At 33.1% G+C, this 14,504-nt stretch overlaps 2 protein-coding genes across 2 annotated transcripts; both read left to right on the top strand.

Moving 5' to 3' along the window:
• The first annotated feature begins 718 nt into the window (after positions 1 to 718).
• Positions 719 to 3,771, top strand: LOC147279324 (Thioredoxin superfamily protein). The gene is made up of 3 exons (XM_086252299.1): positions 719 to 1,021; positions 1,110 to 1,199; positions 3,581 to 3,771. The coding sequence occupies exons 1-3, from the start codon at positions 752 to 754 to the stop codon at positions 3,656 to 3,658; spliced, it is 438 nt and encodes a 145-aa protein (XP_086108425.1). The 5' UTR covers positions 719 to 751; the 3' UTR covers positions 3,659 to 3,771.
• Positions 3,772 to 8,292: 4,521 nt separating this feature from the next.
• Positions 8,293 to 13,460, top strand: UMAMIT20 (nodulin MtN21 /EamA-like transporter family protein). The gene is made up of 7 exons (XM_086250195.1): positions 8,293 to 8,664; positions 8,849 to 8,911; positions 9,291 to 9,407; positions 10,993 to 11,233; positions 11,587 to 11,745; positions 11,852 to 12,003; positions 12,991 to 13,460. Exons 1-7 carry the CDS (start codon positions 8,441 to 8,443, stop codon positions 13,220 to 13,222), a joined length of 1,188 nt encoding a protein of 395 aa, XP_086106321.1. The 5' UTR covers positions 8,293 to 8,440; the 3' UTR covers positions 13,223 to 13,460.
• The last annotated feature ends 1,044 nt before the right edge of the window (positions 13,461 to 14,504 follow it).

Here is a 14,504-nt window from a genome sequence, read left to right as displayed (position 1 = left end):
CAACTTGGAAAGTTTGTGGACTAAATTGACACTTGTTATAGTTAGTGGATTAAATTGAGACTCATTATAAAGTTTGTGGATCATTTTTATATTTAACCCTAAAATCTAATATAAAATTTGGACAAAAACACCCCTTTTTTCCTTGAGCTTCGAGATTGATCCCAATTTCCAAGATCAATCCCCATGTAGCAAACACTCCAATGCCTAAATAACCTCCAACTTCTCACTAAATCTTTATAAAACTCTCATTCTTGTCGAGGTTATGTACTATTTCGTGACATATTTACACCATCATTCGTGACATTCACTAGTTGGATAATCCTTTTGAGGAGATCTCTTTCAAGCATAGTTTTAGGGAAGCAAATTTTATGGTGGATGCTTTTGCCTCTCTTGGTCATCCATTTCATTCATTACATGTGTGTGTGAGCATAACTTCCTTTGTCCGCTCTCGATTTCTACTTCTGATCGTTTTGATTTAAGTTGTAGCCATGGTTTTGTATTTTTGTGTTGTAATTTCACTTTGTCTTACCAAAGAAAGTTGGTGCAAAATATCTTTCCAAAAACAAAGGAAGTTTCATAAAGAAAGGGTAGAAAACTACCATACTAGAGATCCGCGTTGAAACACGGGCCAAACTGATATAGTTAGATCGGGCCCGGCCCGCAATAAGAGCAATAAGCCCATAAGCTATCCTTCCCGATCTTTGAATACCAGAGAAATGGGCCCTGCACATTTTGCAAAGGACTTGGAACTATGGCCATTGCAGCAGCAGCGACAGTGACAATGGCACTGGCAAGAGCAAGACGACCAACCTCGAATACGCTGCTAACAAGACACAGGGCTAAGTGGGTCTTTACTCCTTTTGCTCTTTCTTCTTCTTCATCATCTTCTCCTTCTAAGAATTCAAGAGCGCTCATTCTCTACTCCAAGCCCGGTTGCTGTTTGTGCGATGGCCTCAAAGAAAAACTTCAGGCCGCGTTCTTACTTTCTGGCCCTGATTCCCTTCACGACGTTGATTTACAGGTAACCCAGTTGATTTTTTTTCTTCATACTAATTATTTCAAGCTTTCTCTCTGTTTTTAATGAAGTTTACTGCATTGGGTTCTTTCAGATAAGGGATATTACGAGCAATCCTGAGTGGGAAAGAGCTTACCAGTATGAGATACCCGTGTTGGCCAGAGTGCTCTCTGATGGCACTGAGGTTAGTTTCAACTTTGATTCATGTTATGCCCTGGTTTTGCAAAAGCTTCCAATTCCAGTAATGCCTAGCTCTATCAAGGGACTTAGAACTGTTATTGTACTATCTTCCGAATAGACTACGAGGAATTTCACATGTTGAGGAATGTCTTAACTTAAACATATTCTAAGCTTTATCATTGCACTTTGATCTTGACCCAGTGTGGGAGCATGTGGTTGAGTGATCATAAATTAACATCCTTAATAGAACTAGTATTCCTGTATTAATCTTCCAGTTATTGTAGATAAGGTCTTTAAGAGAATGTTCCTGTTTTTAACCAAGAAACTGCAAAATGCAATAATCATACAAGCGCTAAAACTTGTGATCAAGTTATGAGAAAGAATTATATAGGACATGTCCATAGTCTAATCCATAGTCCAATTTTGCAAGGTGTTGCCTCACCCAATATTACTTGGGAACTTGGGCAAGCCATGCTGGCCAAACCCAAGCCTAGACTGGACCTTGGTAAAATATGGGTTGGAATTTTACAAGTCCGCGGTGGGTTTAGGTTGAATAAACCCAGCCAGAATTCAGTTTGGGCTGAGTAGTGGTTGAGGTACCTGCAGTATAAGCCTGATCCATAGCACAACATGTGTCCTACTTCCAAAGTATAGTACTTTCCTTCTATGATAAATTGAATAATGATTGTATGCATTTTCTTATTAGTTGTTTGTTTGTGTTTAACATCATTTTTAAATTTTTATTTTCTAATACAATGAAGATTTCCAATCTACAAATTCTTATCATAAAGCTACTTTTGACTTGATTGATCATATCCTTTATAGTCATGGCCAAAAAAATCATATCCTTTATAGTAAATTTTGCTTTGATAGTAGTGTTCCAATAACCAGGCACAAGTGCTAAGAATTTATTGGCCATCGTAACACCAGAGACAGATTTTACATCTTTTTATTGACAATGATTGGTTGAGTTGATTCTTTGAAGATGAAACTATTTTATTGGATTGGCTCTATAATGCAGTCAATTGAGAGACAATACAGAAGGCATTAAATAAGATGTTGTTGATGTCTGGATGTTGGCTTTGGATGTCTATGATGAATCTCTATAAAATACGTCTTATGTATTCTAGGGAATAGAATTTGTAGAAATCGTATTGCTGTCAAGTGTAAACACTGGACGTCCCATTGAATTATGCTGTAAAGTTAGCCAGTGGACCATGTCAAATGGTAGGCAATTGTGTCATGGCTTGTGAGCTAGCTCTAATAATTGAGGCAAAGGCTTCAATGAGTTGAGTTGGGTTAATGTTATGCTGAGTGATGGCTGAATGTAAATGCTACCTATGATTCCTTCTTTTTGTTCTAGAACATAGATCTAATTAACTGGTTTGCATAAACATTGCATTCAATACCAGCTGATTAATTAGATACTGAAAGCGGTTATCCTTTGTTAAGACTTATTAAAATTGGTAAAGGCTTTGTATGCGCATGCAACAATATTATTATCAGTATTTTCCATTCTATCCTTTAATATTTGGTTTACTTTTGAATCAATGTGTATATGCCTTTATCTTTCCCATGTTATTTTCAGTTGGTGCCTCCAGACGACATATTACCTTTTCTAATCAATTCTAATGGGATCATTTCAATTTCCATGCTTCTTCATTTTTGCTTTCTTGCTTTTCTCCTGCTGCTGTGACCTATCTTGTGTAGATGTGACACATGTGATTCTGACTCTCAGTGCTTGCTGATGGATGCAGATCCTTTTGCATATTTAATGTCTCAGATTCTTTTATAATATCCCTGATTAATTTTCCCAGTCAAAAATCTGAATCTCTGATTAGAGTTTACTTTTAGGTCACCTCATATGGTTTCAGTTGTTGGTCAAATATGCTTTTTGAATTGTCTAGCACCAAGCAAATAGTTTTGCCTTAAATGGTGGAATTATTGTTTGACAATAAAATCATCAGCCGACTTAATAATAGATGGGATTAATTGTCTCTATGAGGTGACCTATGTTGCTTGAAGCATCTCAAGTTTTCTGACCCTTTTATTTCATTCTAGCTAGGCTGAGGTTTTGTGGGAATACTACTAGACTTGTTGCACTGTGTTTTCTCACCCTGCAATTTGATTAGTGTGTTAGAATAATTGATTGGATTGTCTACGAAGTGGCTTGCAATCCTTGAAACAACTCAGTTTTCTGACTCTTTTATGTTTCCTTTTATCAAGGCTGAGGTTTTGTGTAGTTAGTATAAGACTTGTACTGCATTTCCTCACCCTGCAATTGAGTAGCATGTTACAATTATTCTCACAACATAAGGCTGAAATAATTTAGAATTTCTTGTTTTCATGGATTACATCTGAAGCAAATATCAATGTCTGGTCCAGGAAACTCTACCTAGATTATCTCCTCGTCTTGGAGTGGAGCTGGTTCAGAAGAAAATAGCTGCTGCTTTGAAACATTAAAGTGAAGTATTTTTCTTTGGAATGTATACATTGAATCATAAAAGGAAATTGTAATCCTCATCAACTTTGTAGCCAACTTTGAGTTAATGGTCAGACAAAAGTTCTTTACTCTATTTTCGTGAATCCTTTCGTTCTTCTATTTGTTTCCTTTACGTTTGAGGTTGTCTCTTTCAATGAAAAATGTAGATGACTACCACCACTGCTTATGCAAGACCAACACTTTACACTTTTCCCTTCCCTTATCTTTCTTGGACCATAATTGGCCTCCGGGGTCTGTGGAAACCATTCATAAAGATATAGATATCTGATTCTCTAATTAAGCGTGCAGCAGTGTATCAATTTAAAATTTTAACAACTTGCAAGTTTTACCTGGGAATTGACTGGGATGTTAAAATAGGAAAACTAAAATGGTGTGGGATATATGGCGATCTACTTGGAAAAAAATAATGCTCTTTAAATATTTATGGAATGGCTTCTTGTGGATTTGAAATCTTGTTTGGCTTTGATTGTCTATGATGGCAGCAAGGGGCCAGGCCTGCTTATATACTTTGCTTTTCATCTTGTGCTTGGGTAACGTTTGAACTGAGATATCCTCTTTATAGGAAAGAGGGCAATGCTTTTTCAGATATCTGTAATGTGCTTTCAAATAAAGATTTACCTCATCAATGGTGATATTGATAATTTGACAGTAGAACATGTCGAACTATCTGATAAGAAAAAGATTCACATAAAAAGATATGTAACAAAAGATCTCATGCATCACTATAAAGGCAGTCATCATCTATTAAAAGAAAAAGTAACAATAAAAAACCTAGAATATGTGTACATTTGAAAGTTGTATGATTTTTGTTCAAGAACCACAAGTATTTCTTAAGTAATTTCCAAAAGTCTCACTTTTGTTGAAGCAGATGGCTCTGTAGTTCTTGTGCTCATGTCGACCTGATAATACGTATCAATATTACAACCCTCTTTACGTGCCCCATTTTGCATTGCAAATTAAAAAAAGAAAGCAACTCTTCAACAACAATTTCCCCACTTTTTCCACTTTGATCCACCACTTAAACTTTTAAGCATTATTAAAGAAATAATTAGCCTAAAATGCATATAAAGTTTTCTCCACTTTGGTCTCTCCTCTTGGCTCTTGCTTTCTTATAAGAAGACAGATTTTCATGACTTTATTTCCCTTCACTTGATATTCCATTTATATATGCAAGTATCTTTTTCCTAAAAAATTACAAGGATCCAATCGTCATCATCTTCAATCAGCTACCCATTTTAAAGTGCATTTTTTTCAGTGGATATTAAAGATCAAATTAATGGCTGTATACACCACTCCAATAATTTGACATAAAAAGAAAATAACTTGTGAAGAAATCATTTATTACTATATAATACATTATATATTGAGAAAAATCTCCATTAAAATAAAAAAAAATTAGTTCTTTTTTTGGTCAAGAAGTTTTGGCAATTGTTTAACCTCAAAGCTCTTTAACTCTAGATTAAAGGAAGCAATCATTGATTCCGTAGCATATTTGAAGTTGATTGATCAGATCGACTTTAATATTTAGCACTTAAAAAAGATGAGGAAAAAGGTCCTCTGTCTTGACATGTACATTATGCAGGACAGGAAAGAAGGTTGATTAAGTTTTAAATATCTCACCATGCATGCATGCACATTCAAAACCAAAAGTAATATATAGATGTTGATATTTGTTTGACCAAGTACTACTTTTTCATCCCTGTAATCTGTAATGCAATATTATTGCTTTCTTTTGATACTCACTTTTTCTTGAAGTTGAGGAGGAATTGGTAGTTCCCAATAATTCATAACTTGATTAGTTAGCTAGAGGGATCCATGATTCTAGTATCTTTGATCTTTTCAGCTCACAACTTATCCTTAATTTTTGCATTTCCCTTTAAAAAGGATGAGTCGATTCTCCTTCTTTTAGCTATCCCTCATTGATATTGACCAAGAATCTGCCAGTTGTCCCACAGATACTCAGGCCTATCTTTAATTAATTGCAAAATACAGTATATATTTGAGATATTAATCTTTTGGTTAATATGATAAATTATAAATGGTGGATGAAGAATAGATTGAAAGTTTTAAATTCAAACCTCTTTGAATAAAATTTTTAATACTATTTTAGACAACCATTAAATTCTAAAAATTATTATCAAAAATGAGTTAATAACATGTATATAAAACTAGCTAACACAAACAAAACATGACAAACTTTTCTAAATGTGATTCGAGCTCCAAATTTTTATAAGATATTGCAAATTAATGCTCTTTGTTCTGCACAACATGTTTCTAGCATGATTCACATTAGTATTCATCCACAAAAATTTTTTTTTTAAAAAAGTATCACATGCATGATCAGAGTGTCTCTATTTCGACCAAGTCATACGACGACATGCAAGAATAAGTTTGCACAGGAATATATGGCTTGCCTACTGCCGCTGGTTTCTTACTTTACGAAAGAAATCAATTGGTGACATAACCTAGCTAGTTGTCAATTTTAATTTCCTCAGGAAAGAAGGGTCCCTAGTTCATACCAAACGTCATATCTGAGTTTTTGTTTTTGTCATGTCAAGTACTAAAAGTTTTAGTGGTTCCTCCAACATGCTCAATCTGTAGTTTAAGATACATTTTTTTTTAATAGTATCAGTTTTTAAGGTTTAATGATTGTCTAACATGTGTAGTTATTGAGTAGTTCAGTTGGAAGAGCTATAAATTGTCCACTCTTTACCTAAGTTCGATTTTCCCTCCCCCCAAATAAAAAAATTGTCTAACATTTTATAAGAGTTTTGTAATTTGCAATAAATATTTATGTTCGAAACCTTCAATTCTCATTCTCAACTTTTTTATTGGTTTATAAATAAAGGTTATGACTACACCGATACGTATCTTTCTATCTACATCTAATATCTACTCTTCGACAAAAAAAAAATCTAATATCTACTCATGTTTCGTGTTGAAACTCTATTGATGGCAACACAAAGAGGTAAATCGATGACTATATATATCTATATAAGAAAATTTTCAAGTAAGGATGTCCTTACTTTAAGAAAAGTAATCTTCTATGGGTACCATCCAGTAATAAAGTTCAATAATCGGAACCGTCTATTTTTTAGATTCATCATTGTAAAAAATTAGCCAAATCGATAATTGTTTGATCATCTAAACTGTTTAAACAAATACAGCCTATTAGATAAAATTAAAATGATGTTAATAATAACAAACTAACTAAACAATTTCTAATTTAGTTGATTTTTTGTAAGAGTTTTGATCATTGAATACAGACTCAAAAAAGATGTTCTTACTTTTCTTAAAGTAAGGACATTCTTATTTGAATGAACTTAATTGTATCTATATATATTAATTGCTTCATAGTTGGGAAAAGGGTACAAATTATTATTATTCTTATATATATATATATATATAGCCCATCTAAGTAAATAAAAATGAAAGGAATCTTGTTTAATTAATTGTAATTAAAGATCTAAAAGTAAATTAATTAATAACCAGAATAAATACATATTTAAAGTGTAAATGATTGTTGGGTGGTTTTTAAAGATTATATATAAGATGATGAATATATCCTAATAATGGTACACTAAAAAGCCCCATTAGTGAAGGAGCTGGGAGCATGATGGATCAGCTGTCCTCATCATGCATGCTGAATGGGAAGCAACTACATATATATGTACAGAAGATTCATGGCTCCTTTCACAACCAATAATTAGAAAACTTATTAAAGAAATTCTGCAGTAGTACGTCAGCTTAACTGTTATCCAAAACAAAGTTTAGACCCGAACGTACGTCCTCCATATCTTGCTTAATTAATTACCCAAAAATTACATTGCTACATTTTTAGCCAAACCGTGTGATATATAGTAAGTTAACTCTATATATGTAATAATATATAATTGCAGAGCCAAGAACTTAAAAGTGGGTAATAAAAGCCTCAAACTTCAGACTGGCCAGTTGATATATGCTTAAAAAATGCTAATTAATTAAGTATCCTAACTTTGCTTTTAACTTGTTTTCCGCTTATATCGAACATGATATATATGATCACACCACATCATCAATTCTAAAAAGAAAATCGCATGTACCACATGATTATTACTTGTTAGAGTGCCACATACGTTAAGACAAAAAAAAAAAAAGATGGTAACTAGAATTGTTCAGTTAAATAGCATATATTGTCCAATTAACAATGAAAATATTATTTCCCTTCCATTTTACCCAACCTACCTAATTTACATCCTTCTGATCTCTCCCTTCTACCATAACCAGCACTGAAAATTAACAAGTGGTTTTGTTTTGCACCTAGCTAGCTAGTTTCTACTTAAAATTAAGAATTAACAAGAATTATTGCAGCTGATCATGTTTCCCACTTAACAAAAGAAATAGGTTAAGAAATTAAATCCCAAACAAGAGGCACAGAGACAGGCATAAGCATAACATGAGTAATGACCAAAGCAAGCATTGAAACATATATACATATATTATTCTGTAGACAGGGCCATGGATGCATATATCTGCATCCACAAGTACTAGTGCAGGGTAGAATATCCTTCCAATCAAGATAGATATATTATATAAGACCCTTTTCTTGCATGAAGTGGGTTTATCTCCTCATAATTAATTTTTAATTTTCTGCTGATCTCGATCTCTCCCTATATATAGTAGTACTCTAAGAAGGAGATTGCATTGCATCCCCAATTAAGCAGTTCCATTATTTATCACACTCACAGTCTCAGAGAGGAGAGATGGGAGTTGATGAGCAATTGCAGTCATGTGGGCAGTACTCCCATGGCATAGTGAAGAAGCTAAAACCTTATTTGCTCATAGTGAGCTTGCAATTTGGGAGTGCAGGGATGTACATCATCAGCATGGCCACTCTCAACCATGGCATGAATCGATATGTTCTCATCGTCTATCGTAATGCTGTTGCTGCCCTTGTCCTCGCTCCTTTCGCACTCTTTTTTGAAAGGTACTCTCTAGCTAGTCTAATATGCAATTCCAACAAATATTAATTATGCATATATATATATATATATATATATATCATCATGCATGTATTTCAATATTGTTATGTACTATTGATTGATATGGAGATGTAAGCAGTATATGGTTTTAATCTTAATTTTCTATGTTAATTTCTGTTTGTTTCACAGGAAAACGAGGCCAAAAATGACAATTTCTATCTTTTTGCACATAATGGCGTTGGGATTTTTAGAGTAAGCATCTCTTACTAATAACATGCATACCATAGAAAGAGCTAGATAATTATATGTGTATCACATTAATCACTGATTACATCTCTCGTAAAGATGAAATTCATGCATCAAGCCTGAAGGGATTCCACCTCTTGAGAGTTATATTCAATAAATATGGTACATGTAGTTTTGTTCATGATAAAATAGTACGTGCTCATCTCTCCCAAAGCCCCCAACTATATGGCTATAGCTAAAAGGAGTAAATGAAAAATTAGACTAATTAGAAAGGACATTGTATTCTTATTAAAGATTAATTATTATGAAATTAATAGCTGGACCATGCCACCTTAATTAATTCTGAACAAATTAATTATTAGCAATTAATTTGATGGGTGTGCAGGCCAATCCTTGATCAGGGGTTTACTTACTTGGGGATGAAATACACATCGGCAACATTTGCATCTGCCATCATGAATGCCGTTCCCTCTGTCACTTTTGTAATTGCGTTAGTTCTTCGGTAAGCTAGATTAATCAATTAATAAGCTACTTTTATCACACATGTTATATTATGTGGTCAAATTATCAATATGAATTATAGCTGGTGTGAAATCTGATTTAAATATGTAAGTAATTTAAATTGACATTATGAAAAATATAGCATAACAATAAATATCTAATAAGAGAACATTATCTACATGGTATTCTATATCCAAACAATGCCTTAGAGCATCTCCAGTTTTTTCCTTATATTTTTCTTCAATTTGAGGATAATTTAAGGAAAAAAGTAAAATTTGGGGAAAGACTCTCTAATGCTAAAGTTGAAATTTTCCCTATATCTTTTTTTGTTTTGTTTGGGATCTAGTTTAAAATATGACTATTGGAGGTTTGGAGAGAGTTTGAGGAGCCTCATCTATTTAATTTGATTTGGGAAAAATTTTAGAGAAATCTCAAATTTGGAGAGATTTTATAAATAATTAGAGCTCTGTTTTATATCATTTTTCTTCAAATTTAAATTTGGAGAAAAGTTTAGGAAAAGGCTAGAGAGGCTCTTACAATATATATTATCATCAACTTCTCCACCCATTAATAAATATCAATTAATTTTAAATTAGATGCTGAAACTTCTACATATATAGTTCGGATATTACTCAGCTACTCAGCTAGCTAGCATTCCATAATATTATTAGTCCCGTTGGGATATATAAATTGGGAAAATAAAGTATCCTAGTACGAATTAAACAGGAACAACACTAAAACTCTTGCACGAATTAATTAATTAATTAAACTTCCTTTTGGGGAGGCGTCCATGTCCTGCCACTATCTGCTTCAATTGGATCAATACCACACCTTGCTTTTCTCACTTTGCTTCTTCCGCGCGCAGAGAAAGAAAACGAAAAAAATGACTTCACCATCTTATCTTTCGTGACATCACTTCCCAATTAGCATATATTTAATGTTGTGCGAAAAATGTGTTTGGCAGTAGGTAGCAATGTAGCATACCAGCATCAGCATATATGCATATATAGTTAATTAATTTGTAAGTCGTTTTCTAGCCAATTAATTCTAGGCGAGATTACTTTATTGGTCTATTCGGCTAGCACTGACTAAATCAATAGTATTAATTAATATTCAACAAAGATTAAAATCTTATCTACTTGGTAGTTCTAGTGATAACCACGTAATATTAACTATTAATTTATATGTTTTGTTAGGATCATAGGGCTCAACAATATAATTGTTGAGCTAATGCTCGATCACCACATTATTATTTAACCATTATAAGATTTAGTTCACTTTTATGGAACCTTCCTCTACATATAACATGAAACTATTATAATTAATAACTGCATATATAACACACACACATATATATATATACAATCTCATTCAGGTGCGAATGTTCGCACACATCACTCGGTAGTGCAAAATTTTGAAGCATCGAGCTCTAGTTTGTCAGCGTTTATCTTATGGTTTGTCGGCGAAGCTACTGAGTGTTTGATGGCACGTTCGCATGTTCACTCGTCTGCACCTGATCGAATCTGTATATACATATATATATGACCCGATTTTCGTATATGAAATTCTAATATTATACGTAACAGGTTAGAGCATGTAAATATTAAAGAGGTACGCAGTCAAGCGAAGGTGATAGGAACCCTAGTAACCTTTGTTGGAGCTTTGCTGATGACATTGTACAAAGGCCCTGCCATTGACCTTGTATCAGGCAAAACCGGCCACCATGAAAGTAGCAGCACCAGCACCACCTCCAACCAACACTGGGTTACCGGCACACTTTTTATCCTCATAGGCTGTGTTGCTTGGTCTTGTTTCTACGTTTTGCAAGTAAGTCCGTCATTAAATTATGTTACATGCATATATATTACCCAGCCGCGCGTAATGTTAATTTCTTATCGAGCAATCTTACAAGTTACAACATAAAAATGTATCATTATCAGAATGTGAATGTGAATAATATGTTTAGTCAAAATCAATCTAATCAATAATTTAGATTCATAGTCTGTTGTCAATGTAATGTTGTTACATTGTTAGATTATCTAGTAAGAAAAACTAATTGTATGTATATGATTATAGACTTGATGCTTTGTTAGAGAATGTAAATAATTGAATTAAGTTTATATAATTTGTACTTACTACTAATTACATATATATCCCTACATACATATATATCCCTACAGTCCATAACATTGAAGAAATACCCAGCAAACCTGTCCCTCTCGTCCTTGATATGCTTGGGGGGGGCGATGCAAGGTGCAGCTGTAGCATTTTCAGTGGAGCGTCGTCCTAGTGCTTGGGCAGTCGGCTGGGACACGAGGCTTCTAGCACCTCTCTATACGGTTTGTACCGTATAACGCAACACGAACACGACCCATTAACACATATAAGTTACGCACCATGTTCTTAGACAAATGAATTAAAATGCATTTTCAATGATATATTCAGGGAATAGTGAGCTCTGGAATTACATACTACGTCCAAGGCTTGGTGATGAAAACTCGAGGCCCAGTATTCGTGACAGCTTTCAACCCTCTCTGCATGATCATCGTCGCTATTCTCGCTTCCATCATTTTAGCTGAGAAACTTCACCTTGGCAGGTAATTCAACAATAATTAATTGGGATAATTAATATCTCATATTTTTTTTTTCCATCAATTTTGGTCTTAATAATTCTAACATCCTTCTAATAAACTTTAAAATCGAGCAGTATCGATCCCTCAATTAACTTTTAATTATGTTAAATAGCCCTATTCACTAGCTTAATTACATGATCAATAGCATATATCAAATTTGGTACTGGTATATATATATATATATAGGCTCCTTCTGTTGAGGTATACCTCAACTTATTTATGTTGAGGTATGACCTTGTTGGGGCCCACACGAGTCGTTTTGTGTCGATCCGAACCGTTCGCAAGGATCATCTTCATTGATAGATCATCCTTGCAAAAAATTAGCCAAATCGGAAATCATTTGCCTATCTAACTTTGATAAAACAAATGGACGGTTTCATCGAAAATATTTGGTTCGTCCATTTATTTGATCAAAGTTAGATAGGCAAATGATTTCCGATTTGGCTAATTTTTTGCAAGGATGATCTATCTATGGAGATGTAAAAATTGAACGGTTCGGATCGACACAAAACGACTCGTGTGGGCCCTAACAGGGTATACCTCAACATAAATAAGTTGAGGTATACCTCAACAGAAGGAGCCTGTATATATATATATATACATATGCATTTTTGTTTTTGGTTAGTTGAGGTAAACAATATATAATTAAATTACTCCTACTGTGACAAATTCTGATTCCAATTATAAATTAACGACAGTGAGGAATATTAAGGGAATATACATTAATGTGCATGCTTTGATGTCGTACATCTTGTGACGTAATTAACATTCTTAGGAACAAATTAATATTTTAGAAGGTATCTTTTGATCCATGCATGCGGTAGCTTTTGATGTAATCAATTAACTTTAAGCCTAATTTGATATTATCTCTTTATCTCTATTATCTTTTGTACTTAAGTTATATATTTTCCTTCTGATTTTCTTAAACTAATTAAACTAATTAATATATAGTATCATTGGAGGCATTATCATCGCAATCGGCCTTTATTCTGTTGTGTGGGGTAAAAGCAAGGATTACTGTACTAGCCCTGTAGTCTCATCCAGTACTACTGCCAAGGATATTGAAGCTCACCAATTGTCAATTATTACTACTTCAACTAATGGGACTAAATTGGTCGACATGGACAAAAACAGCAGCCACCAGCAATCGGCCCAAATGCAATATATGACGGTCCAAAAATAACATGCTATGTATAAAGAAGCAGACAATTATATGTGTTTTAAATTTCCCTTTTGCATTAAGTGTAACTACTATAATTAGCATTTAGCAAGCCTAGCTAGTCTTCTTTCCAGCTCTACTATCAAGTTGCATGACATAAAGAACGTCATCAACAAGCCAAAATAAGAATATATCCCATGAGTTTAATATTTCCCATTATGTATATATAGCTATATATATTATCTTGCACAATGTTCTCCCACTATTTTCTTCTTTTTTTCTTTTCGGAATATTTTTCATCTCAACTTCTCAAGTAATGCTCTCTCTATATATAATATATTTATGTTAACTACCACATTATCAATATCTCTCACAGAAGTAAGATCTACTAACATAAGTAAATTATATATATATATATAAATTTATGTACATACATGCCTGCAATGTAAAAGGGCCAGTTTGGTATTGTTGTGAGAAAAAACAGCTGTGAAGTAAAATAACTGTAAAGTAAAGTCAGTTGTAAAGTAAAACAGTTGAGTGTTTGATAAACTATATTTTCAAAACTGTTGTGAGTGCAAAAAACAGTATCAAAGCGTTTGGTAAATGTCAATGTAAAAGTGCTGTGACTGTGTATAATTATTAAAATGGACATGATGCTAAAAGTGTCTTTCACTTATTTATTTGGTAAAATAAAATGTTTTTTTTACTTATTTGAAATTTTTTACTACAAATTTTTATTAGCATTAATTTTTCTAAAAACAACATTATTAAATAAGTATGTCTATTATTTTTTTAGGTATATTATAATTTTAATCGTACAAATAAAATATCATAATTAATTATCACAATATAAAATATAACTGATGATGGACATATTTTTTAATTTAAAATAAACAAATAAAAATTATAGAAATCAATGATGGTATTATAGGTAAAATAAAATATTCATTGTTGTTGTGATTTACTGCAGCTTTCAAAAACACTTAGAAACCTGTTTTTTTGTTTTTGTTATGAGGAGTTGAGAATTGTGGGGAAAATCAGTTTTTAATTTTTTTACCAAACACCAAAACTGTTATTGGTGATTGAGAATTATCATCCACCGCAGCTTTTGGGTCCTCCACCACAATCCCAAACGAGGCCTAAATGTGACAAATACTTTTATAATTAATTCCCTATGATGTATGCATTATGACTAAGGGAAAAGACAATGAGTTGTGCTCATCATAAAATAGGAAAGTTGATGATAATGTTTGAGAGAGTGTATTCTACCCAACTTTATATAAATGTAATCTAATTGCCCAAGGAA

The sequence above is a fragment of the Dryas octopetala genome, chromosome 7 (genome assembly GCF_963921425.1).
Source record: "Dryas octopetala chromosome 7, drDryOcto1.1, whole genome shotgun sequence".
Taxonomy (NCBI): Eukaryota; Viridiplantae; Streptophyta; class Magnoliopsida; order Rosales; family Rosaceae; genus Dryas; species Dryas octopetala.
Note: the sequence above shows the minus strand (reverse complement) of the source record. Positions and strands in the feature narration are given on the sequence as shown.

What these genes read in the sequence shown, in the direction of transcription:
- LOC147279324 (XM_086252299.1), top strand. Translation starts at nt 752, where the DNA reads ATGGCCATTGCAGCAGCAGCGACAGTGACAATGGCACTGGCAAGAGCA. An exon ending in TTCACGACGTTGATTTACAG is followed by an intron (nt 1,022 to 1,109) that starts GTAACCCAGTTG and finishes GGGTTCTTTCAG; the next exon opens with ATAAGGGATATTACGAGCAA. An exon ending in TGCTCTCTGATGGCACTGAG is followed by an intron (nt 1,200 to 3,580) that starts GTTAGTTTCAAC and finishes TGTCTGGTCCAG; the next exon opens with GAAACTCTACCTAGATTATC.
- UMAMIT20 (XM_086250195.1), top strand. Translation starts at nt 8,441, where the DNA reads ATGGGAGTTGATGAGCAATTGCAGTCATGTGGGCAGTACTCCCATGGC. An exon ending in GTAATTGCGTTAGTTCTTCG is followed by an intron (nt 9,408 to 10,992) that starts GTAAGCTAGATT and finishes TATACGTAACAG; the next exon opens with GTTAGAGCATGTAAATATTA. An exon ending in GAGAAACTTCACCTTGGCAG is followed by an intron (nt 12,004 to 12,990) that starts GTAATTCAACAA and finishes ATTAATATATAG; the next exon opens with TATCATTGGAGGCATTATCA.